Source organism: Tachysurus fulvidraco, chromosome 19 (genome assembly GCF_022655615.1).
Source record: "Tachysurus fulvidraco isolate hzauxx_2018 chromosome 19, HZAU_PFXX_2.0, whole genome shotgun sequence".
NCBI lineage: Eukaryota > Metazoa > Chordata > Actinopteri > Siluriformes > Bagridae > Tachysurus > Tachysurus fulvidraco.
The window spans coordinates 20,390,774-20,418,496 of NC_062536.1; the positions used below are offsets into that span (position 1 = coordinate 20,390,774).

The 27,723-nt window shown below is 41.3% G+C and overlaps 1 protein-coding gene across 8 annotated transcripts in view; it reads right to left on the reverse strand.

The window, feature by feature from the left end:
• Positions 1-5,676: 5,676 nt before the first annotated feature.
• nav3 (neuron navigator 3) overlaps positions 5,677-27,723 on the reverse strand; it is a 175,244-nt gene continuing 153,197 nt past the window's right edge. For 5 of the 8 annotated variants that reach the window (XM_047803936.1, XM_047803940.1, XM_047803943.1 and 2 more), the window contains 25 exons: positions 27,240-27,551; positions 26,665-26,706; positions 26,315-26,448; positions 25,923-26,084; positions 25,708-25,760; positions 25,353-25,373; positions 23,788-23,811; positions 23,291-23,368; positions 23,069-23,152; positions 22,726-22,837; positions 22,440-22,549; positions 20,706-20,726; positions 18,009-18,181; positions 16,814-16,967; positions 16,304-16,487; positions 16,104-16,201; positions 15,919-16,014; positions 15,385-15,553; positions 13,115-13,350; positions 12,381-12,541; positions 11,990-12,061; positions 11,664-11,860; positions 11,381-11,499; positions 11,085-11,300; positions 5,677-9,760 (listed from right to left, as the gene is read on the reverse strand). In XM_047803936.1, coding sequence (XP_047659892.1) covers positions 9,638-9,760; positions 11,085-11,300; positions 11,381-11,499; positions 11,664-11,860; positions 11,990-12,061; positions 12,381-12,541; positions 13,115-13,350; positions 15,385-15,553; positions 15,919-16,014; positions 16,104-16,201; positions 16,304-16,487; positions 16,814-16,967; positions 18,009-18,181; positions 20,706-20,726; positions 22,440-22,549; positions 22,726-22,837; positions 23,069-23,152; positions 23,291-23,368; positions 23,788-23,811; positions 25,353-25,373; positions 25,708-25,760; positions 25,923-26,084; positions 26,315-26,448; positions 26,665-26,706; positions 27,240-27,551 — 3,151 coding nt within the window. In that variant the 3' untranslated portion in view covers positions 5,677-9,637. The remainder of the gene's footprint in view (positions 9,761-11,084; positions 11,301-11,380; positions 11,500-11,663; positions 11,861-11,989; positions 12,062-12,380; positions 12,542-13,114; positions 13,351-15,384; positions 15,554-15,918; positions 16,015-16,103; positions 16,202-16,303; positions 16,488-16,813; positions 16,968-18,008; positions 18,182-20,705; positions 20,727-22,439; positions 22,550-22,725; positions 22,838-23,068; positions 23,153-23,290; positions 23,369-23,787; positions 23,812-25,352; positions 25,374-25,707; positions 25,761-25,922; positions 26,085-26,314; positions 26,449-26,664; positions 26,707-27,239; positions 27,552-27,723) is intronic. The other 3 variants (XM_047803938.1, XM_047803937.1, XM_047803939.1) reach the window with 3 other exon arrangements.

The window sequence follows — 27,723 nt, forward strand, 5'->3', positions numbered from 1 at the left end:
GTCGCCTGGGCATAGGTTTATTTTAGGTTCTTAAGAGGAGCTGAAGCAGATTTATATAGCTTCTGCAGTTAACTGGATAAACACTACTGAAATAAAATGGTAGTCAGTGTAAAATGTGATGAACAACATGCACTGGTTGGTCTGAGGAACAAGGAATTATTTGAGTCAGCTGCTTGGATTAGTCACTTTACAGCATCACACCTAATTTACATAGAATTGGGAGACATAACCACTAAACCACAGAAATAAAACCACACCACTGTTTGCTAGGTACTAATAGGCCACATAATCTAACAACATAAACTTATATGTTTACTAATAACTCAATCATTCATTTCCTATCGCTTAACAGAACTTCTCGGGTCACGGGGAGCCTGTGCCTATCTCAGGCGTCATCTGGCATCGAGGCAGGATACACCCTGGACGGAGTGCCAACCCATCACAGGGCACACACACACACACACACTCCACACACACAAGGCGGAGGTGGGAATCGAACCCCCAACCCTCGAGGTGTGAGGCGAACACGCTAACCACTAAGCCACCGTGCCCCCCTTACCAATAACTAATTAGTACTAATTACTAATAGCTCATCTGCATAGTAAGAACTTCTGACAATCTTTAATAAATCAGAACATCTCCCTGGTGCTGCTAACTTCTTTCTATCATCGGGACATTCTTCAAGGTAAAATCCGAAGCCGTGGTTTATACCAGAGTTTTGTGAAGATTTAACAGCGTGCGAGTTGGTGACACGTGCAGGACTTCACGGTGGGTTCTGCTGTTTCACTCAGGAGGCTAATTGTGTGACACGGATGACAGAAAAATCTCATTTTCTGTTCTTTCCTCCGCGTTAGGGTGTTAATGCCAATGTTCAGACAGCATGTAATACATTTAGGCTTGTGTTAGCAGAGACGGAACAGTGCTCCTGATTAAGCCTGTTTGGGTTTTACAGTACATGTGCTTTCTAAAATCCTAATATTAAGGGTGCTATTACTTTTTTCACTCTACAGTATGGTGTACTTTTTTCTTTCAGCTCCAGGCTTTGTGTAGATAATATCTTCTTTTGTCAGGTGGAAATGGAGCTTTGCAAACAGGAAATTACTAAAATGTCTTCGCCCTCATCATCCAATCAGACAGAGGCTTCTTCTGATCAAAACATCAGATAAATATAAAGAGGGACAAGCACAAAAGATCAGATATGACCTTCACTAAATCGTTGACCACCACTGCTCCTAATAACCCCTCACTGATCTCCAACACTCATTAACGACCAATTACTGATTATAAACACTCATTAACGACCAATTACTGATTATAAACACTCATTAACGACCGATTACTGATTATAAGCACTCATTAATCAATCACTGATCACCAACAAAATCAGACTTGATAAATCAGAAAATACGGCATTTATAGTTCAATCTTTTATCTATTGGGAATCACAAAACATCCATGAAACACATGAAATCCAGTGAAAATATTCAGTTCTTAATTACCGAGCCGAGGTGTTTACAGTGCAGCAGAATAACAGCCAGATCAGTGGACCAAGGGTCGAGTCAATTTATTGTCATGTCTACCATATATAGCTGTCGCAGTACACAGTGACATGAGACAGCGTTCCTCCAGGACCATGAAGCTACATTAAACAAAGACAGATCTGAGTAAGTAAGTTACTCCTAGGCACATACATGTCTTGAGATGTGGTAGCCTCATTGTGGGATGTGGTAGCCTCATTGTGGGATGTGGTAGCCTAGTTGTGGGATGTGGTAGCCTAGTTGTGGGATGTGGTAGCCTCGTTGTGGGATGTGGTAGCCTCATTGTGGGATGTGGTAGCCTAGGTGTGGGATCTGGTCGCCTAGTTGTGGGATGTGGTAGCCTCGTTGTGGGATGTGGTAGCCTCGTTGTGGGATGTGGTAGCCTTGTTGTGGGATGTGGTAGCCTCATTGTGGGATGTGGTAGCCTAGTTGTGGGATGTGGTAGCCTCATTGTGGGATGTGGTAGCCTCATTGTGGGATGTGGTAGCCTAGTTGTGGGATGTGGTAGCCTCATTGTGGGATCTGGTAGCCTAGTTGTGGGATGTGGTAGCCTTGTTGTGGGATGTGGTAGCCTAGGTGTGGGATGTGTTAGCCTCATTGTGGGATGTGGTAGCCTCGTTGTGGGATGTGGTAGCCTAGTTGTGGGATGTGGTAGCCTCATTATGGGATGTGGTAGCCTAGTTGTGGGATGTGGTAGCCTCGTTGTGGGATGTGGTAGCCTCATTGTGGGATGTGGTAGCCTAGTTGTGGGATGTGGTAGCCTCATTGTGGGATGTGGTAGCCTAGTTGTGGGATGTGGTAGCCTAGTTGTGGGATGTGGTAGCCTCATTGTGGGATGTGGTAGCCTCATTGTGGGATGTGGTAGCCTACTTGTGGGATGTGGTAGCCTCATTGTGGGATGTGGTAGCCTAGTTGTGGGATGTGGTAGCCTCATTGTGGGATGTGGTAGCCTAGTTGTGGGATGTGGTAGCCTCATTGTGGGATGTGGTAGCCTAGTTGTGGGATGTGGTAGCCTCGTTGTGGGATGTGGTAGCCTCATTGTGGGATGTGGTAGCCTAGGTATGGGATCTGGTAGCCTAGTTGTGGGATGTGATAGCCTTGTTGTGGGATGTGGTAGCCTAGGTGTGGGATGTGGTAGCCTCATTGTGGGATGTGGTAGCCTCGTTGTGGGATGTGATAGCCTAGTTGTGGGATGTGGTAGCCTCGTTATGGGATGTTGTAGCCTCGTTGTGGGATGTGGTAGCCTCGTTGTGGGATGTGGTACCCTAGTTTTGGGATGTGGTAGCCTCGTTGTGGGATGTGGTAGCCTCGTTGTAGGATGTGGTAGCCTCGTTGTGGGATGTGATAGCCTCGTTAAGGTGTTGGGCTACCAATCTGAAGGTTGTGAGTTCGATCCCTATGTCCACCAGGTTCCCACTGCTGGGCCCCTGAGCAAAGCCCTTAACCCTCAATTGCTCAGTTGTATGAAAATGAGATAAAATGTAAGTCACTCTGGATATAAGGGCGTCTGTCTTTTGTCCTGCACTGTCTTCTTGTCTTGTGTCTCACACTGTGTACACCAGGTTGTACAGATACACTTTATGTGACTAGGACTAACTTACTTCAGTCCTTATCTCTGTGTTGTTCATGTAGCTCCCTGGTCCTGGGGGACATCGTGTCATGTCACTGTGTCCTGTGTCACATGTATATGGTGTAAAGGACAATAAAAGCTTCTGGACTTGACTTTAATATTAAATGGTAATTAAATTATATGAACATTATGAAAGTGATGAACATTTATTAGGCAAATCTAACGTAATATACATACAAACATGTACAACATTTCCGATCAATAGTTAGTGCCCCCCCCTTCCAGGTGTGGAAATGGACCATTCCAGTGTTGTGGTAGTTAGCGTGGGCACTCACGTGCGAGTCACGGACACAAAGACACCCTGTAATTTTCCACATATAGCTTCAGTATAATCTCTCATTGAAACACACAAAATGTTCAGTAAGAATCTCTGTGTGTGTCTGTTGTGTGTGTGTGTATTTGTGTGTCTATGTGTGTTTCTGTGTGTGTGTGTGTGTGTGTGTGTGTGTGTGTGTGTGTGTTTCTGTGTTTTTGTGTGTGTTTGTTTGTGTGTATGGCTGTGTGTGTGTTACTGTGTTTGTGTGGCTGTGTGTGTGTGTATTTGTGTGTCTATGTGTGTTTCTGTGTGTGTGTTTGTGCGTGTGTATGGCTGTATGTGTGTTTGTGTGTATAGGTGTGTGTTACTGTGTTTGTGTGTCTGTGTGTGTCTGTGTGTTTCTGTGTGTGTGTTTGTGCGTGTGTATGGCTGTTTGTGTGGCTGTGTGTGTGTGTGTATTTGTGTGTCTATGTGTGTTTGTGTGGCTGTGTGTGGCTGTGTGTTTCTGTGTGTGTGTTTGTGTGTGTGTGTGTGTGTGTGTGTGTGTGTGTGTGTGTGTGTTTGTGTGTCTATGTGTGTTTGTGTGGCTGTGTGTCTGTGTGTTTCTGTGTGTGTGTTTGTGCGTGTGTATGGCTGTTTGTGTGGCTGTGTGTGTGTGTGTATTTGTGTGTCTATGTGTGTTTGTGTGGCTGTGTGTTTCTGTGTGTGTTTGTGTGTGTGTGTGTTTGTGTGTCTATGTGTGTTTGTGTGGCTGTGTGTCTGTGTGTTTCTGTGTGTGTGTTTGTGTGTGTGTATGGCTGTGTGTGTGTGTGTGTGTATGTGTTTGTGCGTGTGTGTGTGTTTCTGTGTGTGTTACTGTGTGTGTGTTATTGTGTGTATGTGTGTTTGTGTGTGTGTTTGTGTGTGTATAGCTGTGTTTGTGTGTGTGTGTGTGTGTGTGTGTGTGTGTAAGGGGCGTTGGCGTTCTCAGCAGACGTGTGAAAGTGCTATAATTTCACCTGCCAGTAAAACTGTAGTTTATCAGCGTCTAATTCACAGGCCGCTGCTTTCACGCCACATTCACAGAATAAACTCAATAACAATTTCATCTCATTTTCAGACTTTCAGCCGATTCTGTTTCAGCCTTCAGTAAACAAAGGTGAAGTGAGAGATGGAGAGAAGAACAGAGCATCGAGCTGCTGCTCCTCAGCAACATGAAGACGTCGCTGTCTTTCCATAAAGAATAACAACACTGAGACACTGTGAGTAGAGATGAAGAGCTACATCACATCACATCACATCATATCACCATCCACATGGAGAATCTCTGTAATACACCACAAGGAGGTGGGGGAGGAGGAAGAGGAGAGCTATCTCAGGATTGATTTATTGTAGAAAATCTTGAGAACATGACAGTTTCCTGACGTAAACTTATCGTAGCATGTTTATTATTATATCCAGAATTCTCAGTTACTAACTCAGTTTAATTAGCAGCTTCTTTTTTATCAGTAAACTTTAGTAAAACTTTTAACTAAAGTACAAATAAATAAATATTTTACATTTGTTCCCTTTGTTTAAGTCAATTTTACTTATTTATTTCAAGCAAGAGAACTGAGCTCATTTACCATTACTAACACTAACACACACACACACACACACACACACACACACACACACACACACACACACACACACACACACAAACATGGACACACACACACAAACATGGACACACACTTAAGCCCCCGTCGTTGTGCTTCTACTCTCAGCCAATCACAGCGCACTCTTCACTGACCAATCAGAAGAGTTGGAGTACTCACAGCTTTACTCACAGGGACACGTCATCACACACAGTCACACAGCTACAGACTGAACTCTGGTGTGATGCCGCCCCCTGCTGGAGCTGAGCAGGAAGTGGAGCAGAAATCATTTTATCATGTAAATAATTTATGAAACGTTTAATATATATATATATATAAACCACATACAATAATTGAAAAATAATGTAAAGCATTTAAAAATATAAATGCTGAGAAAAAGAAAGAAAGAAAGAAAGAAAGAAAGAAAGAAAGAAAGAAAGAAAGAAAGAAAGAAAGAGAAAAAGAGAGAAAAATATTACCTGAACTAAACTTTCTCTAATATGATGTTTATCATTAAATGTTTAAAATACTTAAAATGTGTGGTATATAAATGTAAAATTAATCAAATCTTCATTAACAAACCAAAAAAAAAACTGTTATTAATTGAAGATAAAGAATGACCCAAAACAAATAATCATAAAAATCTAAAATAGTTTTATTGTTATTTTCCTGTACATGATGTTTATCTCGTGTTCAGTGGTGTATCAGATGATGATGACAGGTTTGTTGTCCGACTCGTTATTTAATCCACAGACACAACGGCAGCCTTCAGTGACACCAAACTCCATTTATTCAGATTTTACAAAGACTACAAAATTCTCCAGATGATTTTAAACCGCAGTCTCTTAATATTTACATGATATGTTACTTACAAATGTACAAAATATAAAACATTTACGCACCAAAATCAAACCAGAATTAATGTAACTCTCGCACAGAGACAGAGAAGCGACTACACACAAACAAACAAGACAAGAACACTGACATGTTACATCAGCATTATTATTATTATTATTATTATTATTATTATTATTAAATCTAAAATCTGGATTTTTTGGGAGAGAAAATAATCATTCAAAATTATTCTGATTAAAAAATTAAAAAAAAAGAATTTATTTGGATATAAATCTAAAATAAATAATAAAGTGGTGGAGACTGAAGAGGTTATTAAAGGTCAAAAGTCCAATCCAGGTGAACTTTTACCTCAGGTTCCTTTATTAAAATGAGAGAGGTTGCAGTGCATGATGGGAAATCCCTACACTGTAACCGAAGGAGTGTTAAAATACTTGGACGAGTTTCCAAGTCTAAAATCTACAATCGCTCCTGAAGAAACGTCACGTTTCTGTCTGTAAATTATTTAATCCCTTAAACTTCTGAAGTGAAGATTAAAGTCCAAACTTATGTTTAATCACAAGATCAGAGTCATTAGTCTGTGGCATGAAGTCGACTCTGTTCACTGAATCACCGTGCAGTACAATTCAGGGTAGAAATGCAACTTTACAAACTTTACAACACTCACAAAACCACCACAAAGGAAAGGAGTGAAAGTTAAACAGAGAAAAAAAAATCAGACCAGTAAAAGAGTAAAAAAATTCAATCCAGCTCAATTTTTTTTTCACTCGAATTTTAGTGATTTATATTTTTGGGAACGAATCTGAATTCAAAATTGTAAACGTCGTGAAGTTTTATTTTCTGTGTTGTTGCTTTGTCTGTGTGAAACTGGAGATTAAAAAAATGTATTTAAGAAAAAAAATGTAAATATTAAAATAAATGAACGCAGGAATGTTTCGTGTCATTTCGCACCTTTGTGCTATTTTTTTTTAAATAAATTCAACACAGAACTTTTTTTTTTCTTCTTTAAACGTCACACCGAGGTTTTAATCACCGTTTTAAAAAAAATGTGCAGAAATTTTTTACAATTTCGTAAAAAAAAAAAACAAAGAAAAACAAAACACAAAATGTTGCGCTATCGCAGGATGTATCACAGGATGTATCGCAGGATGTGCTCCGGAAACAACGGCACTGTGGGAAAGGTCAAAGGTCATTAGCACCTGGAGGATTTTGGCAGATTTTTTTTGTAAACATTTCGGGGGAAAATTTATGAACTTTATATTCAGGGATTTATTTTAAACTCCAACACAAAGCATGAGCTGCTTCTGTATTATTATTATTATTATTATTATTATTATTATTATTATTATTATTATTATTATTATTATTATTATATGAACATATTTTATTGATCAGATTTATAAAGCACCGCTTACTGAAAGCACCTTTTTACTTGTGTACATTTTTTGCGGTCACTTCAGGAGCTCGATGTTCTGAAGCTCCGTCACAGTAAAACGTCGCAGTTTTTCACCTTAGATCAAACTTTACACTCTACACTGTTTTTTCTCGACTCTTCGTGACGCGACGCTCGTCTTTGTTTACAGACATTAAACTGACGGCGTCTGGTTTTAATCTCCGTCAAAAAGAAATGTATTAAAAAATAAAATAAAATAAGAATTCAGTTTATTTTTTATAGAATTTAATGATATTTATTCAGGTTTTTATTTCTACTCTTTTTGTCTCAAGCATCAACCTGAAGGTTAAATTGCTCAAATTAAACATTTTAAATCTTTAGTAACATTTTTTTGGGAAAATGAAAAATATTTTTTATTGTTTTAAATAAAATGTAAATATGTTTAGTTAATGACTGCAGAGGAAAGCAGCACACATTCGGGGCAGGTGTAGTGAGGGGCAGGTGCAGTGAGGGCCAGGTGTAATGAGGGGCAGGTGTAGTGAGGGGGCAGGTGCAGGGAGGGGCAGGTGCAGTGAGGGGCAGGTGCAATGAGGGGCAGGTGTAATGAGGGGCAGGTGTAGTGAGGGGGCAGGTGTAGCAAGGGGCAGGTGCAGTGAGGGGCAGGTGTAGTGAGGGGCAGGTGCAGTGAGGGGCAGGTGTAATGAGGGGCAGGTGTAGTGAGGGGCAGGTGTAGTGAGGGGCAGATGTAGAAACGATCATCACTAAGATCATCTCTACACTTTAATATTTATTTCCATTTATTTGAGTTTATATTTATTAATCTCAGTAAAACCTGGGGACAGTTTGTACTTGAATAAAGTGGGCTTGATTCTGAGGTAGTGATCATGTTGTTGTTAATGCACTGAATTATAAGTATGTTGATGTAAATCTCAGGTTTCTGGTTATTCTCAGATTAGATTAAAGACTTTTATCTTTTCTTTAACACAAGTTTTTTTTTTGTTTTTAACAAAAAGCACTTTTTAAAAACAACTTTTCACTGCAGCAGAAATAAAAGTCAAACTTTACACAATAATAAAGCACCGATTTTACACATTTCTGCACCTGAAACTGGAACAATCATTTTATTTAGAAATATTTTCATAAACTATTGAGATTTTTTAGGCTTTACATTTAATTTATATACCAGATTTATTTTTCCTGATAAATGAAGCGATGAAAAAAAATCATCATAAAAAAAAAAAAAAAAAAAAAAAAGAAAGAAAGAAAAGGAAGGTGTTGTGTTCAGTGTATTTGGAAGGAAAAGTGCTTGTGAAAAGTAGATGTGAATTTTTATGGTTCTCTTCTCGAAGCAGCTGATTATCATCATAACTCCTCCATTGGCTGTGGGTGTATAGCGACATTAGCCGTTAGCATTATTAGCATTAGCATTAATAGTAAACTTTACATTGTTCTTTTGTTTTTTTTTTCTAGTGAACAATTCACAATATTTAGTTTTCTCTCTGTAGAATGAAAAATGTGCAAGACTTCAAATTCTGAACCTCACACACACACACACACACACACACACACACACACACACACACACACACACAAACGACAGAAGTAAAAACAGCATGCTAGCTAAGCAACTTGTCTTATTTGTGCTCGTCCTCAGAGTTCGGCTCGTCCCAGCTCAACTGGGATCCCATAAATTCCATATTACATCTGGTTTATTTTACTCGCGACCGGCTTCCAGGACACTGCGTCCGAAATCGAACACTCACTCGTGAGGTAACAAAAATAAAATATGCAAACGTGGCATTTATCGATTTACATTTCCGTCTTCTCTGAAAAAAGACGACGCTTTTTTCGTTTAGTTAAAATCTGCAGAAGACCTTTAGAGCTCAGCACAGTTAAGGCAGCAAAGAAGCACCGTAATCAGACTCGTCCCCTCGTCCCCTCTTCCACTGGGAATGATAATCCTAGCACTACAGCACTCCTGGTGGAGGAAAGGGAACTGCAGGCAGTGGAATTAGCGTGAATTAACGTGTGACTCGCTTCGGTTCAGGCATTAAAGTTGATCATCATTGGACTCGTTAATGCTGATGAAGTGCTTCTGCATTAGCGCAAATGAGACGAGGCTTGTGCTTGTTGGCGTACAAACGTTCACGGATTTTGGCACCGCAGCAGCACCACAGAGACTCCAGAGGGGAAAAAATGAGACCCCAGTACGTGTGACTGACGATCAGAATGTAAGTGGAATTCGTTTGTACTGTAATTGCACATTTCACCGGCGCTGGTGCTCATTCCGCTTCTCTGTCCAATCAGAAGAAAGCTAGCTCTTCCTGGTTCCTCACAGGGGGGTGGGGCTTAAAGGGCAGACTCAAGGGAGGAGTCTAGAACGTCGTCATGGTGACTGGCGCTGTCACTGTCACAGCTCTGAGTGGCACTGGAGTAGTTAGCAGCTTCCTGTAGCCTCATTAGCATATTCATCTAAAGGGGAGGAGCCAAAGACAGAAAGAAACATACAGGTAAAATTGTTAACACAGATTATACACGACAACTACACACATTCAGTACCGTCTGTGTGTGTGTATGTGTGTGTGTGTGACAGATGGAGGAGGTGTTTTAGAGAACTGATGTGAACAATAAGCACCATGTTACACCAAATAAACAACACTTTAAACCAAAGAAACACCACTTAACACCACATAAGCACTAATAATGTCAATTAAACAAAGACATTTAGTCCAAATAAACACCAAACAAACTAATAAAGTCCACTCGACACCAACACACCGTGTACACACCAATTAACACCACTTTATACTAATTAAACACCACGACACACTGCTTGTATTTCATCAGTAATAAACACCAGTGAGATTATATTACTGAGCTCAGTTCCTTAGTGTTTCACCACTGATGAAATATGACCAAATTCAGTGCTGATTACACAGCAGCATAACCCACACACACACACACACACACACACACACACACACACACACACACACACACACACACACACACACACACACACACACAGGTGTTACTAGTCTACTGTGTGCTGATGGACAAGTGATCACAGTGGAATTAGTTTATCACCTTATAATCTCTGAACGTCTGAGGAGAGACATGAGAAGAGACAGTGAGCTGAGATCAGGGTTAATGTTATTATCTCTAACTCACTAGGGCTACTGAGCCCACACTGCTGTGAAAAAGTATTGGCCCCCTCCTGGTGTAGGACAGGAGCACTGGGTCATTTCTCTTAAACAAACAACAGCCATCTCAATTCATACACACACACACACACACACACACACACACAAATACACGCACGCACACACACACACACACACACACACACACACACACACACACACACACAAACACACACATGCACACACACATACATACATACATGCACACACACACACACACAGACACACACACATACATGCACACACATACATACACACATACACATACATGCACATACACACATACACGTGCATACACACACATACATGCACACACACATACACATGCACACATACACACACATGTACACATACACACACACACACACACACACACACATACACATACATGCACACACACACACACAAACACACATACACATACATGCACACACACACCATCACACACATGCACACACACGTACAGTACACATACGCACACACCATCACACACATGCACACATACATACAATCTCACACACACACACACACACACACACACACACACACACACACACACACACACACACACACACAGATTAAAGTGTGTGTACCAGAGGGTCTCCATCGCTGTCGCTCTGTGCTGTGTGTTTGTGTGACTGTTTCGGTGAAGCTCCGTCTTTAAACGAAGTGAACGCATCGTATCCCACGTCCTCTGGCCGCAGTGGCAGCAGCGATTGGCTGTCACGCTGCAGGGGGGCGGAGCTCCATGGGGAGCTGTCAATCACCCACTTGGAGGGATCCTCCCACACAGCTCTCTTACCATAGAGCTAGAGGGAGAGACAAAGATGATGTTACACATGTGTGTGTGTGTGTGTGTGTGTGCGTGTGTGTGTGTATGTGTATCTACCTGTAGCCCCTCTCTCACTGCCTCCAGTAAATAGGGCACAAGTGAGAAATTCCACAGATCTGTAAACCAAACACGAGATCCGTCGACTTCCATCGGACATGACAGGAACAACCGGGGACCTGACGCAAACACACACACACACACACACACACACACACACACACACACACACACACACACACACACACACACAATTATTCGGACACTCTTGATAATACAAATCATAAAATATTCATGTTTATATGTGTGTGTGTGTGTGTGTGTGTCTGTGTGTTTACATTACCGACGGTGACGTCAGACGAGCTGTGAGCCTCCAGGAAGCTGTTGATGTGTTGCCATGTTTTGGGGATCCAGTCGATGATCTTGATGAGTTCGTTACTCCGTGTGTTTTTATCGATCTCCATCTCGATCAGCTTCCTGCGCAGAAACCGACCCAGAAAACCCCGAACCGGTTCCGTGTGATTCGCACACAAAACCCACCTGAAATGAACATGACACTGTCACGCACTCATACAAAAACTAGACTAATGAGACTAATGATATTTATAAACAACAACAAAAATTCATTAATTAACTAGAAGGAGTCAGAAGATGTAGAGATCAGAGTACCTGAAATTATGGTGCAGTTCCAGATTTGGGGAACAGGAGACACCCTGGTTCATTGTCCCAATCACATAAGGGCTACACACACACACACACACACACACACACACACACACACACACACACACACACACACACACACACACACACACTGCATGAAACACTCTGGTATTTCTGTAAAGTTTGTTTGATTAATAAACATAGCCAAGCCCCGCCTACTGCTGCAGACACTACAGGTGACTAATCACAGATCAGTTCTTTAACACAACACTCATTATTACAAAATATAAAGTTTAAAAAATGGTGTACAGACATTTTTATTGTTCTTCAGCAAACAGAAATGATTATTTTACACTGCTGGTGTTCAGAAGGCTCTATAGTTTATTTGTGTGTTTACCATTTGTGGTATTTGCAGTTGAGGAACCCGTTAAAGATGTCGCTCAGGTTTCCGATGTGGTGCAGATTATCGATCAGAACCACCAGGGGGAGCTGACGCTCTCTCTCACCTTCATCACAGTTACAGCGTTCAGCAAGAGCCGAGAGGTACTGACACAGATCCTGTACATATATACACACACACACACACACACACACACACACACACACACACACACACACACACATTCACACACACACACAAGCACGCACACACAAGCACACAAACACAAACACACGCGTGCGCACACACACACACACACCACACACGCACACCACACACACACACGTACTTGTAAGTTTTATGTCTTAGTGTTGATGCTATTTTAATATTTATTATTAAATTAATATATTATAATATAATATAATATAATATATATAATTAATTATTAATATATAACAGTGTTTATAAGCCGTCTATAAGCCGTTACTAAGCATTTATAACTATTTATTTTACTCGTACATTTACATTAGTTAGTTATTATTGAACACTTAATTTTTCCCCAGTTCACATTTGTGCAGAGAACCTTTATGTTATATACCTTTATGTTATATATCTTTATGAACCTTTATGTCTCTCCCTTCTTTTTCTTTTGTTTGTCTATTTTACTGGTTTATTTTATTACATTTTATTTCTTAATGTTTTCTTCGACCTTGACAGTTACTATCATAATAAAAGTCCTGTGTTGTTGTCACCTTGCTGGATTTCTGGTCCACATTGAAGCAGGCGAGGCTGCACTCGTTCACCTCACGGCCGCTCTTGGTGATGATGTAATGCGCCAGTTTGTTGGCGAGGTAGGACTTCCCCGTGCCACTCGGACCGGACAGGATGATCCTGCGATGCTCCATCAGCAGATTGAGGTAACGCTGGATGATGGGTTTGGGGATTAACGTATCGAACACCAGGTCGTCAATACTGTTCTCTCTCACACCTAAACACAACATGATTCATTTACACTCTCAGTCACTGCAATATACACACGCAATATACACACACTCTGGTATAAACTGTTAAATATATTGCATACAGTATAAAACACTGCGCATTAATGTAATGAGTAATTCATGATTAAATAATATATTTACATTAACATTTAACTCTCAGTTCCTACTGAAAGTCAATTAACTTTGCTAAAGTTAAATGTAGCACGGGTGGTTACTGTTAAAGCTATATTTACCACAGAAAGTTATTGTAGAAGCTTAATTTACTACAGAAAGTTATTGTTAAAGCTAAATTTACCACAGAAAGTTACTGTTAAAGCAAAAGCTACCACAGAAAGTTATTGTTAAAGCTAAATTTACCACAGAAAGTTACTGTTAAAGCAAAAGCTACCACAGAAAGTTATTGTTAAAGCTAAATTTACCACAGAAAGTTACTGTTAAAGCAAAAGCTACCACAGAAAGTTATTGTTAAAGCTAAATTTACCACAGAAAGTTATTGTTAAAGCTATATTTACCACAGAAAGTTATTGTTAAAGCTATATTTACCACAGAAAGTTATTGTTAAAGCTAAATTTACTACAGAAAGTTATTGTTAAAGCTAAATTTACCACAGAAAGTTATTGTTAAAGCTAAATTTACTACAGAAAGTTATTGTTAAAGCTAAATTTACCACAGAAAGTTACTGTTAAAGCTAAATTTACCACAGAAAGTTATTGTAGAAGCTTAATTTACCACAGAAAGTTACTGTTAAAGCAAAATCTACCACAGAAAGTTATTGTTAAAGCTAAATTTACCACATAAAGGTGGGGTCTCTGATGTTTGAAAGCCAATGTTGACATATAAAATCACCAAAACAAACACGCCCCTAACCCAAATGGGTCCCACCCCTGTATCAATAGCTTCGCCCACACATACATACGTAACCCAGGCGACTAATGGAAAGAAATTTGTCTTTATCATAGCTGAAGGGAAAAACAATACGATTGTAGATAAACAAACAAGCAAAAATGCCACACAAGCATAATCATGTAAAGGACAACGGCATATATTAGTTCTGTGTAACAAAGCAAAACCAACGTTACTCACCTATCGAGAAGGAAAAAAGCGCCTCGGCGTCTTAAGTAAAGTCGGCCACATATTCACAGGTTGGAGTTTCCTGAGTCAATAACTCCTGAGCTAAACGCTGTTACTACACAAAACGCGGTTGTAGTTGCCTCTACATTACTACGATAGAAAAGAGGTGTTATTTGTGTAGTAACAGCGTTTAGCTCAGGAGTTATTGACTCGGGAAACTCCGACCTGTGAATATGTGGCCAACTTCCTGCTCCTTCAGTTCTCTCCAGCGCTGGAAAGCTGATCCTATGTTAACACATCCTACTTCTTGCCTTATCGTGTCTTTCTTCTCTTTCTTTCTTTGTTTTTATCCTCCATGTCGATGTTAAAAGCGCTTTCTGCTAATGTCACACACGCGCACTGAACACTCTCTCCGCCCATATTGACAAGACACACCCCTTTCTGCGCACTGAACAGTCTCTCCACCCATATTGACAAGACACGCCCCTCTCTGCACACTGAACACTCTCTCTGCCCATATTGACAAGACACGCCCCTTTCTGCACACTGAACACTCTCTCCGCACATATTGACAAGCCCCACCCCTTTCTGCACACTGAACACTCTCTCTGCCCATATCGACAAGACACGCCCCTTTCTGCTCATTGGCTACATGTTTGTTTTGTTTTTCTTTAGTTTGTCGTCGCGACTCAGTTTTCTGAAGCGTTTCTCAAACGACAGAGACCCCACCTTTAACAGTTGAGTTGGATTCGGGTACTGAGTACTGAACACTCTACCTAAGTTCTAGGTAACATTAATACTATTACACTATATAAATACTGCCGCAGTGTGGAGTGAAATGTCAGAGTACTAAATATGTTTAAAAATGTACGAACATATATTTTATATGCTCTTTATTAATGATTATAGTCTTAAAGGTTTGTTCAGTTTGATACGTGTAAAGTTCTGACCTTTGAGTGTAATGTTGATGATGTTGTTTTCTCCCACCAGGTATCCACAGGGCAGAAGTTCAGGAAGCTCAGAAACATGCGAGCGCTCCACTTCCCCCATCCTGTAACTCAGGATACTGTCCGAATTCAGGCCCAGACTCGTTAAAGGATCCACACGGAACACGTACTCCTGATACAGACACCGACGAGATCCACAGCATTAACACCACAATGTATTGAACCATTTAATTGGTCCTCATTAACCATGTCTGGGTCTACTGTTCAGTTTTCTGTAGTACTATGACTCCAGATCAGTAGTCAGCACTATAAATGTATAGATCTCATTGAACATACAGACAGAAATTACTGTAGATACAGATATAGTACTGAATAAGTACTGAATATTGAGTTATAAGTGCTTATTACAGATTGACTACAGTATTGAATGAGTTCAATTGTGTGTGTGTCTGTGTGTGTGACTTCATACGTCCTGAACAAGCTGCAGTATTAAGTGCTTTAGTAGTACAAAGTGAGTATTAATTCCGGAGCTCTGACCTTGAACAGTCGCCGTATCACCCCATCCAACACGTCCCACTTGGTCTTTCCGCTGATGCCGATTGAGCCGATGAGATACTCCAGACTCTGTAAACCCTACGAGTTCGACATGTTCAGCTTTATCACTCACATTAACACGATAAAAACAAACAACAAACCCAGAGTAATGACCCAGTGAATGTCACCTTGGTCCTGTTGGAGCCCCAGGTGATGGTGATGACGATTCGTACGCTTCGTCCTTCTTTACGCAAGTTTCCTTCGTAGCCGTCATCCAGCAACAGATCTGAAAGTCAAAGTAATGAGTGACGCACACAGCGGTTTGGTCTGATTGGTCAGCTGCTGCCACGCCCATGATGACATCATATAACTGTTCGTGTGTTCTCACCTGACATGATGGTCTCAGTGAGGTTGAGGTTGTTGAGAGAGAGGCCCAGTGATTGGCGGGAGGATGAAGAGGAGGTACTTGAGGTCTCTGATGGAGGGCGGGGCGTTTTGGACACAGCAGAAGGGGTGGAGTTTCCACTGGACTTTAATCTGTCATTCTCCGCCTTCAGCAATTCAATCTCGTTCTGTTAGAGAAAGAGTGAGATTGTGTGTCTTTCTTTGTGTGTGTGTGTACACGTGTGTGCGTGCGCATGTATGTGTGTACGTGCGCATGTGTGTGTACGCATGTGTGTGCGTGCGCATGTATGTGTGTGCATGCGCATGTGTGTGTGTGCGCATGTGTGCACGTACACATGTGTGTGCGTGTGTGTGTATGCGCACGAGTGTGTGTGTGCATGTGTGTGTGCGTGCGTGTCTATGTGTGTGTGGGTGAGTGTATGTTTGTTTGTGTGTGTGTGTGTGTGTGTGTGTGTGCGTGCGTGCGTGCGTGCGTGCGTGTGTGTGTGTGTACCTGCATGCGGTTCATGGCCTCTCTGATCTGGTCCAGGTGATGTGCTGAACTCAGAGCCTCCAGTCGGATGTCGGTGAGTTTCAGCTCTTTCTCCCTCAGCTCATTCTTCAGCTGCAGGATGATCTCTGCCTCGGCCTCAGTACACTCACACAGCCTGGACACACACACACACACACACACAGAGTCACAAAGTGCATTTGATTTGAGCAACATTAGCACTACACCACATTCCTGTATGGTGACTGAATCAGTCTCTCAGGTCCACATTCAGAGCAGATTCAGTGATTCAGTGAGGATTTTAGGATCCTATTAGAACAACATGTGCTGGATCAAGTGCTATTCTGTGTGCTGGAGCCACACTGTGTTTAATGTTCATGTGCTCGACACAGCTAGCACTGTTTATAGAGTTAAACAGTGACACGATTAACACCTGTTTAATACTGACACTGTCACCCGAGTCTCTGACTCTGAATATGTCTCTGTGTAAACACTTTATACACACACACACACACACACACACACACTTTTATATACACAGCAGACAGGTTGTGCACTACAGTATTTGTGGTGTTAATGGCTTTGGGGTTGTGTGCAAATTTCCACTAGACCCTCCACTATAATGTTACCCATAATGCACTGCAGTCTCAGGTTCTTTTGTGGGTCATTAACAAAAGGTCACACCAAACCACATTCACTATTTACCCATCATGCATCACTCTGCCTTTTACCGAGATCTGTGTTTGTAGATGACATGGCCGTTTTGTCTTTTCTTTGGCACCCAAACGGGGGACAGTTTACTAACCCACACACACACACACATACGAGTACACACACACGAGTACATACACACACACGAGTACACACACGAGTACACACACACACATGAGTACATACAAACACACAGCACAGAGTTGAGAAAAAGAAAAAGAGGACATTAAAGAGGACAAATTAAATGTACACTGAAAGATTGAAATGAAGCACAGACTAGAAATGACAAAGACAAAATAAAAAGCAAAACAAATGTGTGTGTGTGTGTGTGTGTGTGTGTGTGTGTGTGTGTGTGTGTGTGTGTGTGCGCACTTACTCAGTGGTGGACGAGGACATGTGTAAACCCTGTGTGCTGCCGTCTATATATGTGTGTGTGTGTGTGTGTGTGTGTGTGTGTGTGTGTGTGTGTGTGTGTGTGCACACTTACTCAGTGGTGGACGAGGACATGTGTAAACCCTGTGTGCTGCCGTCTATATGTGTGTGTTGCAGTTTAGGAGATTCTGGAACAGACGAATCCGTCATTTCGTCCAGCTCATCATGAGACGTCTGCAGCTTCGAGCTTTTCTTTTTCCCAAATGCCTGCTTAAAGGAGCTGCGCAACTGAGGACACACACACACACACACACACACACACACACACACACACACACACACACACACACACACACACACACACACAAACACACAGATACACTACTTACTTTGATGCTCATGTACACTAATTTTAGCGTGGTCTGCTGATGCAACCTTCCTGTTACTGATTATTTTTATAATTCCTCTTTATTTTATAAATGATACGTGATATTTTTTATCCATTTAAGTTATTTAACGCAGATGAAGGATGTTCCTTTTAATACCATAGTACCGTTCTTGTTAGTACCACAGTTTCCTCACCAGCCTCTAACAGATAACTGTATCCGTTACACACATCTTGGTATCAGATCTTCAGAGTTCAGGAACTAACTGTATCTGGCAGATGATGTAATTATCCAATAATTTACTAAATTATATGAAGAGAAAAAACAGCAACATAAAAACACTGTTTTTCACAGAGGTATAGAGGGGCAAGTCCAGGGAGAATGAAGGGCAAGAAGGGATGGACAGTTTTGACATGCGACCCATTTTTATATTTTTATCTGATGTGATGCTCGTTCAGTCTTCTGAATGAACCATATTACATTTACAGCATTTAGCAGATGCCCTTATATCCAGAGCAACTTATTTTTATAGAACTGAGCAATTGAGGGTTAAGGGCCTTGCTCAGGGTCCCAACAGTGGCAGCTTGGTAGACGTAGGAATCGAACTCGCAACCTTCCGATTGGTAGCCCAACACCTTAACCACTAGGCTAGCACATCCCTCTATGCTATACTATATACATAAGTAATGGCAAATAATTAAATGTCTGAGACAAGGTCTGAGTGGTGGATGAGACCTGCAAGAACCATCTGGCCTTACTAAGGTTCCTGGTTCAAAACTTTTATGTACAGTACATACATATTTCTGGTGCAATCCACTGACCTGATCCGCCCCAGTAGTAAGTAATTAGACCATGAGAGACCATGGACCCTTAAACTAGAGGCAATAGAACAAACACACATCGAGGCAAGTAATGTTCAGAGTGTTGAGCAGAAGGTGAAGCAATTTGTCCTTCTTCAACACCCTGCTCAGTCGTACCCTGCCTCGAAAAGCATCAGGCAAATGAGCGAAGGCAGGGATTAAATTGGACAGATGCTGCTGTACATTTGATCTGGATACAAACACCCAAGCACCATTTCTGTACGAAGAGCAACTATCTTAGGGACTTTTTACACCTGGTCACTTCCTGCGTTTTTCTGTGATCCAATAGCTATCTGATGGTAAAAAGACCAGGTCTAAATGTCCTCCGAAACGTTTTGGAGACGGATATAAATCTGATGGTACAAACCCCTTCAGGAGGTGGTCTGGGACGCGTTTCAGATGAAACTGGACAGGTGTAAATGAATGTGGTTGTTCAAGCCACATACGTCAGCGCTATACTCCTCCCAAACGGAAGTACGTCACTTGCAGGTGACTCACGAGTCGTGCATCGCGCCAGAAACAAATACGTTTTCCCACCAGCGCTGGCTCCGATCTTTCACCCAGGCGTCTCGTTGCACCTTAAAATGCACTGCTGCCTCCAGCGAAAATGCGGCAAACATTAAATGCTGTTTTTTGTAGCAACCGCATACTGCAAAGCATTTGGTGGAGTAGAATGGGCGGGAGTAGAAAGATCGGATCGATATCCGATTAGCCGAGACACGTTTATGTGGCCTAATGTAAACGGAACAGTTTTAACAAATCAGATAGCTATCGGATCAGAGACAACACATGAAGTGACCGGGTGTAAAAAGGCCCTATAAAAGATTAAAACACACTGCCCTGGTACAAAGGAAGGCAAAAATGTGCCTCATCCATATGCAGTTCTGAGCCTTTCGGACACCAAAAATTGGAAATCTTGTGGGGCAGCAGAATTTGCCCCACAAGCTGTCACTCACTGACCCGTCACTAAGGTTTAAATTGACTACTCTTTGATCTAGTTGGGCCACGGACACCCTACCAGGGAGAGAGACCTTATCATCTAAACTACATAATCAAGGACTCTGCCACCAGTTACCCCAAAGGTCATGAGATGAGAAATGTAATACTATCCATAAGGTGTTTGTTTTGGCAGGTTGCCATCCCAAAAGATGTTCTAACAGACCAATGGACCCACTTCCTGTCCCAGGGTTGTTAGTTCAGTGGCATTACCAGTGGTACTGTTGTGAGCTCGTACCACAACATTCGGCCTGGAGGTCAGGAGGAAGATCACACAGCGATGGCAGCAGGACAGCAAACACATTGTCCTTGTCAAGTTGTTGTTGGTGTGTTTAAGGTCACACTATACTTTTGACTTTACCACAATACCCCCCCCCCCCCCAAAAAAATAAAAAAATAAAATCTCTTTCTCTATCTCTCGGTCTGGAAAAATTAGGGATCGAACAAAGGGCAAGAAGGATTTAAAGATTTCACTGACACATGCTTTCTTTTCGAATAATTTCCTCCATCATTCATCAGTCGGTTTGAACATGCGGGGAAGGTTTACAAGGAGATCGTTTTCATATTCACCTTGTGTCCTCTGTCCCTCCCCTACAGGAGCAATGAAAAAAGTCATGAAAATATTGTGAGTTGTATACTGTGAAATGTTCAGAAATAAAACAGTGACATCATTTTTTATTTAACAGACTGCGACTATCTTATTTATTTCGAGAGATTCCTCAGGGTTTGGATTTATGAGAAGAGTTTTCTATACGAGTTCAACTTGGAACTCCGTCAGAGAAACACTATGTTGTTGGGTTCTACAGATCTGGGAGCTTTCCTGGGAAGTTTCCTTTATGCACCTTTACCACCGAGGCAGTTTGAGTGCAGGTTCGGAGCCTAATTTAGAACCAGTTCTTTCTGTTTCGACCGCCAAAGCACCAGCTCTGAACCAGGAAAAGTGGTTCTTAAGTAGCACCAAAACGTTGCTGGTCTAGACTTAAGAACCGCTTTTATCAGGGGCTGTGGGCGGGGCTACTGTTAGCGCATGGGGGCGGGGTTACTGTTAGCACATTTGATAATATAGCTTAAGTAGGGGCTGTGGGCGGGGCTACTGTTAGCACCTTTCATAATATACCTTAAGTAGGGGCTGTGGGCGGGGCTACTGTTAGCACTTTTCATAATATACCTTAAGTAGGGGCTGTGGGCGGGGCTACTGTTAGCGCCTTTGATAATGTACCTTAAGTATACTAATGTTTAATACACTTTTACTTTACAGCAATATGATACATTATCAGCACACATGATAGTATGTAGCTACATGCTAAGGCTAAAGGTTTTCTGTGTTAATGATAAAATAACATTATGTACTTTCTTGATCACAACCTCCGTTTAAACAGATTACACGGAGCTGCACGTACACGTCAGATTTGCCAAGTTTGGATGTTAATGTAGGTTCACAAAGCCATGAGCATTAACAGTAAAGCAACATCCACCATTGTTGTTGTTATGTGTGTGTTTGTCGCTGCTGCACTAACGTTGTTGTGTAACGTGACACGTATACAGTGACATCAGACTCGGCTCTGTGATGCTCTCTAAAAGATGGAAAGGCAAACCGGGTCTTAGAACCAGCACCAGCACTCGCTCTGAACCAGCACTCGGTTCTTTCCGGTGGAAAAGTGGTATTAGAGAAACAATAACCAGTGCTTTTATAAAATCTAACAGTATACCAAAATAGGCTAGTGTCGTCACTGCATGGCACTGGGTAAAGAATACCATACATATGCGGTTTGTAGATAATATTAAGAAGGGTATCAGTTAGGACACAGGTTTTATATATTTCAGTGATTCTAAAGGTAGAAAAATGTAGCTTAAGATACTGAAAAATATGGTGGTTAGAAGTTATAGGAGAAGCGAGCAACCAGTACAATATAAGCTAAGTGTAAAGATCACTTGTGGCTCGGTCACCTGGGTAAGGGTGTGTAAAGAAACCAGGTCGTGTTGATGAGATAACATCAAAATACCTTAAATCATTAGATTCTCATAGTGATTAGACATTACCTGATTGGAATGATTGGATAGTGTTAAATGTCCTCATATTGACTGGATGGATTCAAATGTCCTCATAATCAAGTCCTCATTACACAGTTTTAAATCACTTGGTCCTTGTAAGGAGTTTTTAATACTTTCATTATTTAAGAACTAAAACAACAATTTCCTTCTAGTTGCTGAAGTTATTACAGTGTGTGTGTGTGTGTGTGTGTGTGTGTGTGTGCGCGCGCGTGTGTGTGAGTGTGTGTGTGTGTGTGAGTGTGTGTTACTCACCCAGCTCTTCTTCTTCTTTTTCTTGTCATCTGAGTCTTTGTTGTTTAAGCTGGTGTGACTCACTGCACTGTTAATGCTCTGCACACTTTCAGAAGAGTGCTGACGCCGAACTACACACACACACACACACACACACACACACACACACACACACACACGATTTCAATTCTTATGTTCATTGTAGAACAGCTAATGTGTCAGTGTAATCTTCATCACAGCACTGTGTGTGTGTGTGTGTGGTGTGTGTGATGTGTGTGTATGTGTGTGTGTGTATGTGTGTGTATACCTTTGTGTAAATGCTCTGGACCATTCAGAGCCACCTGTATGGCAGTTTGTGCATCTGTGTTTTGAGCCTTTAAAGCTTCAATCGTCTCTCTCAACTCTGCCAACTCCGATTCCTACACAAACACACGCACACAAACACACAAACACACACACACAAACACACAAACACACGCACACAAACACACGCACACAAATACACACACAAACACACACACACACACACACACGCACACAAACACACATGAATACAAATCTTGTCATTTCATTTGACTGTAGTCTACTTATGTGTTTGTGTGTGTGTGTGTATGTGTGTGTGTGTGTGTGTGTGTGTGTGTGTGTGTTACCTTCTGCTCCGCTGTCATGGTGAGACTCTGTAAGCGACCTGTCATGTTTGTCAAACTCTTCTCAAACGCTGCAACCAGGTGAGCCTACACACACACACACACACACACACACACACACACACACACACACACACACAAACACACACACAAACACTTCTGTTAAAGTAAACTCTTTAACAGGAGAAATAAGCCTACTGATTGGCCGCTTCACGCCTCACTCACATTGGCCGATAGCTGAGACGTCAAGGTCGCAACCTTTTCATGAGAAGCGTCCAGCTCCCGTCGCAGCTTTCTGATTTGCTGTTGAAACAGGAAGTTCTTGTTATGGTACAGGAAATCAGTATTAATAACATATCATCAAAGAAATGAGTCAAATATCAAATATAAATCAATATTCAATGTAAAATATTATGTAATGTAAATGTAAATATAAATCAATAATCAAAATTATTCAATACGTGAACTAACATCTTAAAATTTTGAGTTTTTAAAAAAAAAATAATAAAGTTAGATAGAATAGTTTAATCAAATTAACAATATATTATTTATTATTAGTAATAGTAATAGTAATAATAAGATTATTTATTTATATATTTAAAGTAAGGAACGATAACACAATCATTCAGAATATTATATCCAATTAAATAACTACACATAATTTTTCATATATAATTAATAATTAATTATTAAAGGAAATAAACCTGGTGTAAGAGTTTTACCTCAGAATGAGCTTTCTCCTCGGTCTGCAGGGAGGAAATCAGAGTTTATCATCAAAAACTAATGAATTATTAATGAATTATTCCCAGCAACATGTCCATAAGTAACCCGACACACAGCACACACCGGCACAAACCCCCTGATTTCACCTCAGACAGCAGGAGGATCAGTGAAAAGCCCCAAGGAGAGAAGAAGCACAAATACATCAGACGTAGGGCCCTAAAGTCTGAGTGCACTACCACAAAGTGTCCTACTGCATCAGTCAGCTAACTAGAAACACTGGTTCTTATCGATCTTATTACAACGGCAGTGATGTACAATGTCCGTTATACGGGACACGTCTGAGTGAAAGTGTGTTAATACTAGGGATGTACCGATCCGATATTTTGGATCGGTATCGGCACCGATCCAAACATTTTGAGTGGATCGGGTATCGGTGGCGCGTGACCGATCCAAATTCCGTACACGTGGTCATGGGCGTCGGAACCATTATAAGTGGGTGGGACAGGACACGCCCACTTTGTAAGACCAATAATATTGGACCCACCCACTTTTACATGTCTCTATTCAGCGTATTTGTCTTTTTTTATTACTGTTATTTTTATTACTTAGCGCCGCCAGTCGAATCCATTCTGCCCTAATAAATGAAACTCCATTCCGTGTTTTACCTACAGCATTGACCACGCTGCTGCTTCCTGAAATCCATGGGCGTCGGAACCATTATATGTGTGTGGGACAGGACACGCCCACTTTTTATTTACTACCGACGCCCGTGCCCGTGGTGGTTGATTAATGAACAGCAAACATCACAGACTATTGCTTGAACTTATAAGAAAAATAAACTTATATATTACATTCATGTAAATAAATATAATAAATTTTATAGTAAAAATGTCACACAGCCGCCTGCGACAGACAGACGAGTTTATCAGGCATCCTTTCTGTTTACCTCAGCGCGTTAAACATGTCGCTCATTTGGGTGTGAGGTTTACTGTTTAATACACTTTACATTGTGTTTCAGGAGTTATAATTTAATATTCACTGTAAAATATTGTCTTTTCTTCAGTAAATAATTTAATGTAATAATTGCAGCATAGCTACATGGTTTAGATTGTTACACCACTAACTGTTAAATGTTCTGTTTGCTGCTGCATTAATACTTTTTAAGGTTTCTTATGTTTTCATTTTTCATCCAGTACTAAGGGCATTTTTGTATTTCTTACCAGAAACAAATAAATCTTAATAACTAAGCGAGTCGTTTACATTCTTTGGTTTTAAAGGTAGAAAAGAACGCAGGTATCGGATCGACTCGGTATTGGCGGATACCGGCAAACTCTGGTATCGGATCGGATCGGAAGAGAAAAAGTGGTATCGGTGCATCCCTAGTTTATACTGTAGCCTGTATATTATCATTATTATGTTGCTGATTGATGCGAAAGGACAGTTTTTGGTAGTGAGCTGGAGAAGTGAAGCCATTCCACTCGTTAGTGCTGGATCTTTTATCTGCAGTTAGAGTTATTATTCACTAAAACACGGAGAGACGCACGTCCCCACACACCGCCTTTACCTTTTCCATGTAGGCGTACACCTGTAAGTGAGAAAGTGTGTGTGTGTTTAAACCGGACAGCCTCCAGGGAGGCGCCAAAATTAATGCGCAAACACAAATTTAACGGTTTCAGGAAATAGCAGTTTCTTTCTTAAATGAGGAAGAAAGTAAAAAGAGTAACAATGAGAGATGAAAGAAAGAAAGAAAGAAAGAAAGAAAGAAAGAAAGAAAAGAAAAGAACAGATTAAAGTAAAGGTTATTAATTGCACTGATTGCTCTCAGCTGACAGATTACAGTCTGCACACTAATTATTACTCTGAGCTCTAATTAGAGATTATTTTTGAGAGTAAAAACAGAAGGTGTGAATTTCACTTACGGCGGAGTAAAGAGACGACGTGCTGGACACCAGGGACAGAGACGACCCATGAACTACAGAAGGAAAAAAACGAATGAATTAAAATAATGATTGATGGAATTAGAGAGTGTAATACCACTGATGGCCACTGGGATACTGACTCCCACACACACTCGGTCCTGATACACACACATTCACTCTCACACACACCGAAATATATGTAGACACACACACACCTTCATCGGTGCTATCTCTGAACGATCCAGAGCGGCTGATAGCTCGAGGTCGTTCCTCCAATGACGTGTTACTGCCACACAACACTCGCCCGTCTCCATAGAGATCAAACGCCTCCTGATCCGGAATACTGTTAGACCGAGTCATAGCACCGGTGGGGCTCACTGGAATACACACACACACACACACACACAGTGTAATGTTTAAGTATGTACAGATATTAAAGACAATCCGTTCGTTAACAACCCTGTAGACGTCGATCCAAACGTTAGCATTAGCTTCATTAGCATTAGTCTGATGGTTAGCTGTTTTGTGCAGAATAAATAAACCCTGAATCAGACTAATGAGGGATTAATCCTAATGACCAGAGGCTCAGGGTTATCAGTTCACTCACGCAGGTTGTTGTAGTGGTATTTCCCGGTCGGGGGGGAGAGGGGACTCCCTGTGTCCTGCAGCCCCCCAGTGGAATGGGAACGAAGCCATTCTTTACCTTCTTCATGAGACATCTGTCTGGAGGAAGGAGGATGTCTGATAGTGGACATAATAATAACATGTTAATGTCTGTGTTATTACTGCATCTGAATAATCACACACACACACAGACACACACAGACACACACAGACACACACACATCATTTCATACCAGTAAGTCCTCATAGGTTAGGATTAGTTTGATATATTATTTATATATTTATATAATGTACATGTCAGTGAACAAAAGATGGTGGTGATTATATTAGTACCTTAATCCTTTTTTGGGTAGAGTGTTTCTGTCAAGAGTCATGCTGTTAAAGCAGGAGAACAACACAACAGAGTGAGAAACACACACACACACACACACACACACACACACACACACACACACACACACACACACCTTGTCCATATTATATACCTTCTGCAGTAGTATAAACTGTAGTTGTATAGCAGTTACAGGATCATTACAGTTACAGAACCCGATGACATCATCAACACTAATGACATTAACGTTACAGCGGTGACACAAAACAAGATATTATTACAATAAGTCCAGAATTTGGCACCACAACAAAGTTAGGCTGTAATCTAACACACCTCCATGTTTTAATGCTACACTACATCCTCTGTTGAGCACACAAACCTAGCAGTAAGTATCTGTGCCATGAAATCTTTTAATGAACGTGTCCGAGATGAGTTAAATAATTAAATAATTAAAGAGAAAAAAGAAGAACACCTTCTCAGACACACAATAACACAACGCCACTACCTATCACACACGGTTATACACAAACATGCCCATATGAATTAACATCTGATGAGTACACATGCACATTCTTACCCCTGGGAGAGTGTGGATTTGAGCCGGGGTGCATGCTGATGATGTGGTGCAGGAAGCTCGATGGATTCAGAGCTGGTGTGTAAGCTGGTGTGTGAACTGGTGTGTAAGCTGGTGTGTGAGCTAGTATGGATGCTGCTCAGCGTCTCTTTGCTGCCCGCAGATGAGCTGCTGAGGAAAGGACGGGCGTTAGAGAGCGAGTCTGGGGTCCTGTTGCCTCCACTGCCCGGGGAGTCGAGGGGCGAGGCGAAAGGTGCCGACTTAGAGGAGTCAGGAGAGCTGGGCTTACTGTTACTACATTTACTGCCAAATAACCTGAGAGGGGGGGAAGAGAGAGAGAGAGAGAGAGAGTGTGAAAGAGAGAGAGAGTGTTTGTGTGTGAAAGAGATAGAGAGAGGGAGAGAGGGGGGAGACAGAGAGAGAGAGTGATGTAAACGCTGTGTTAGATGGCATTAGATCTTCATTCATTCATTCTCTACCGCTTATC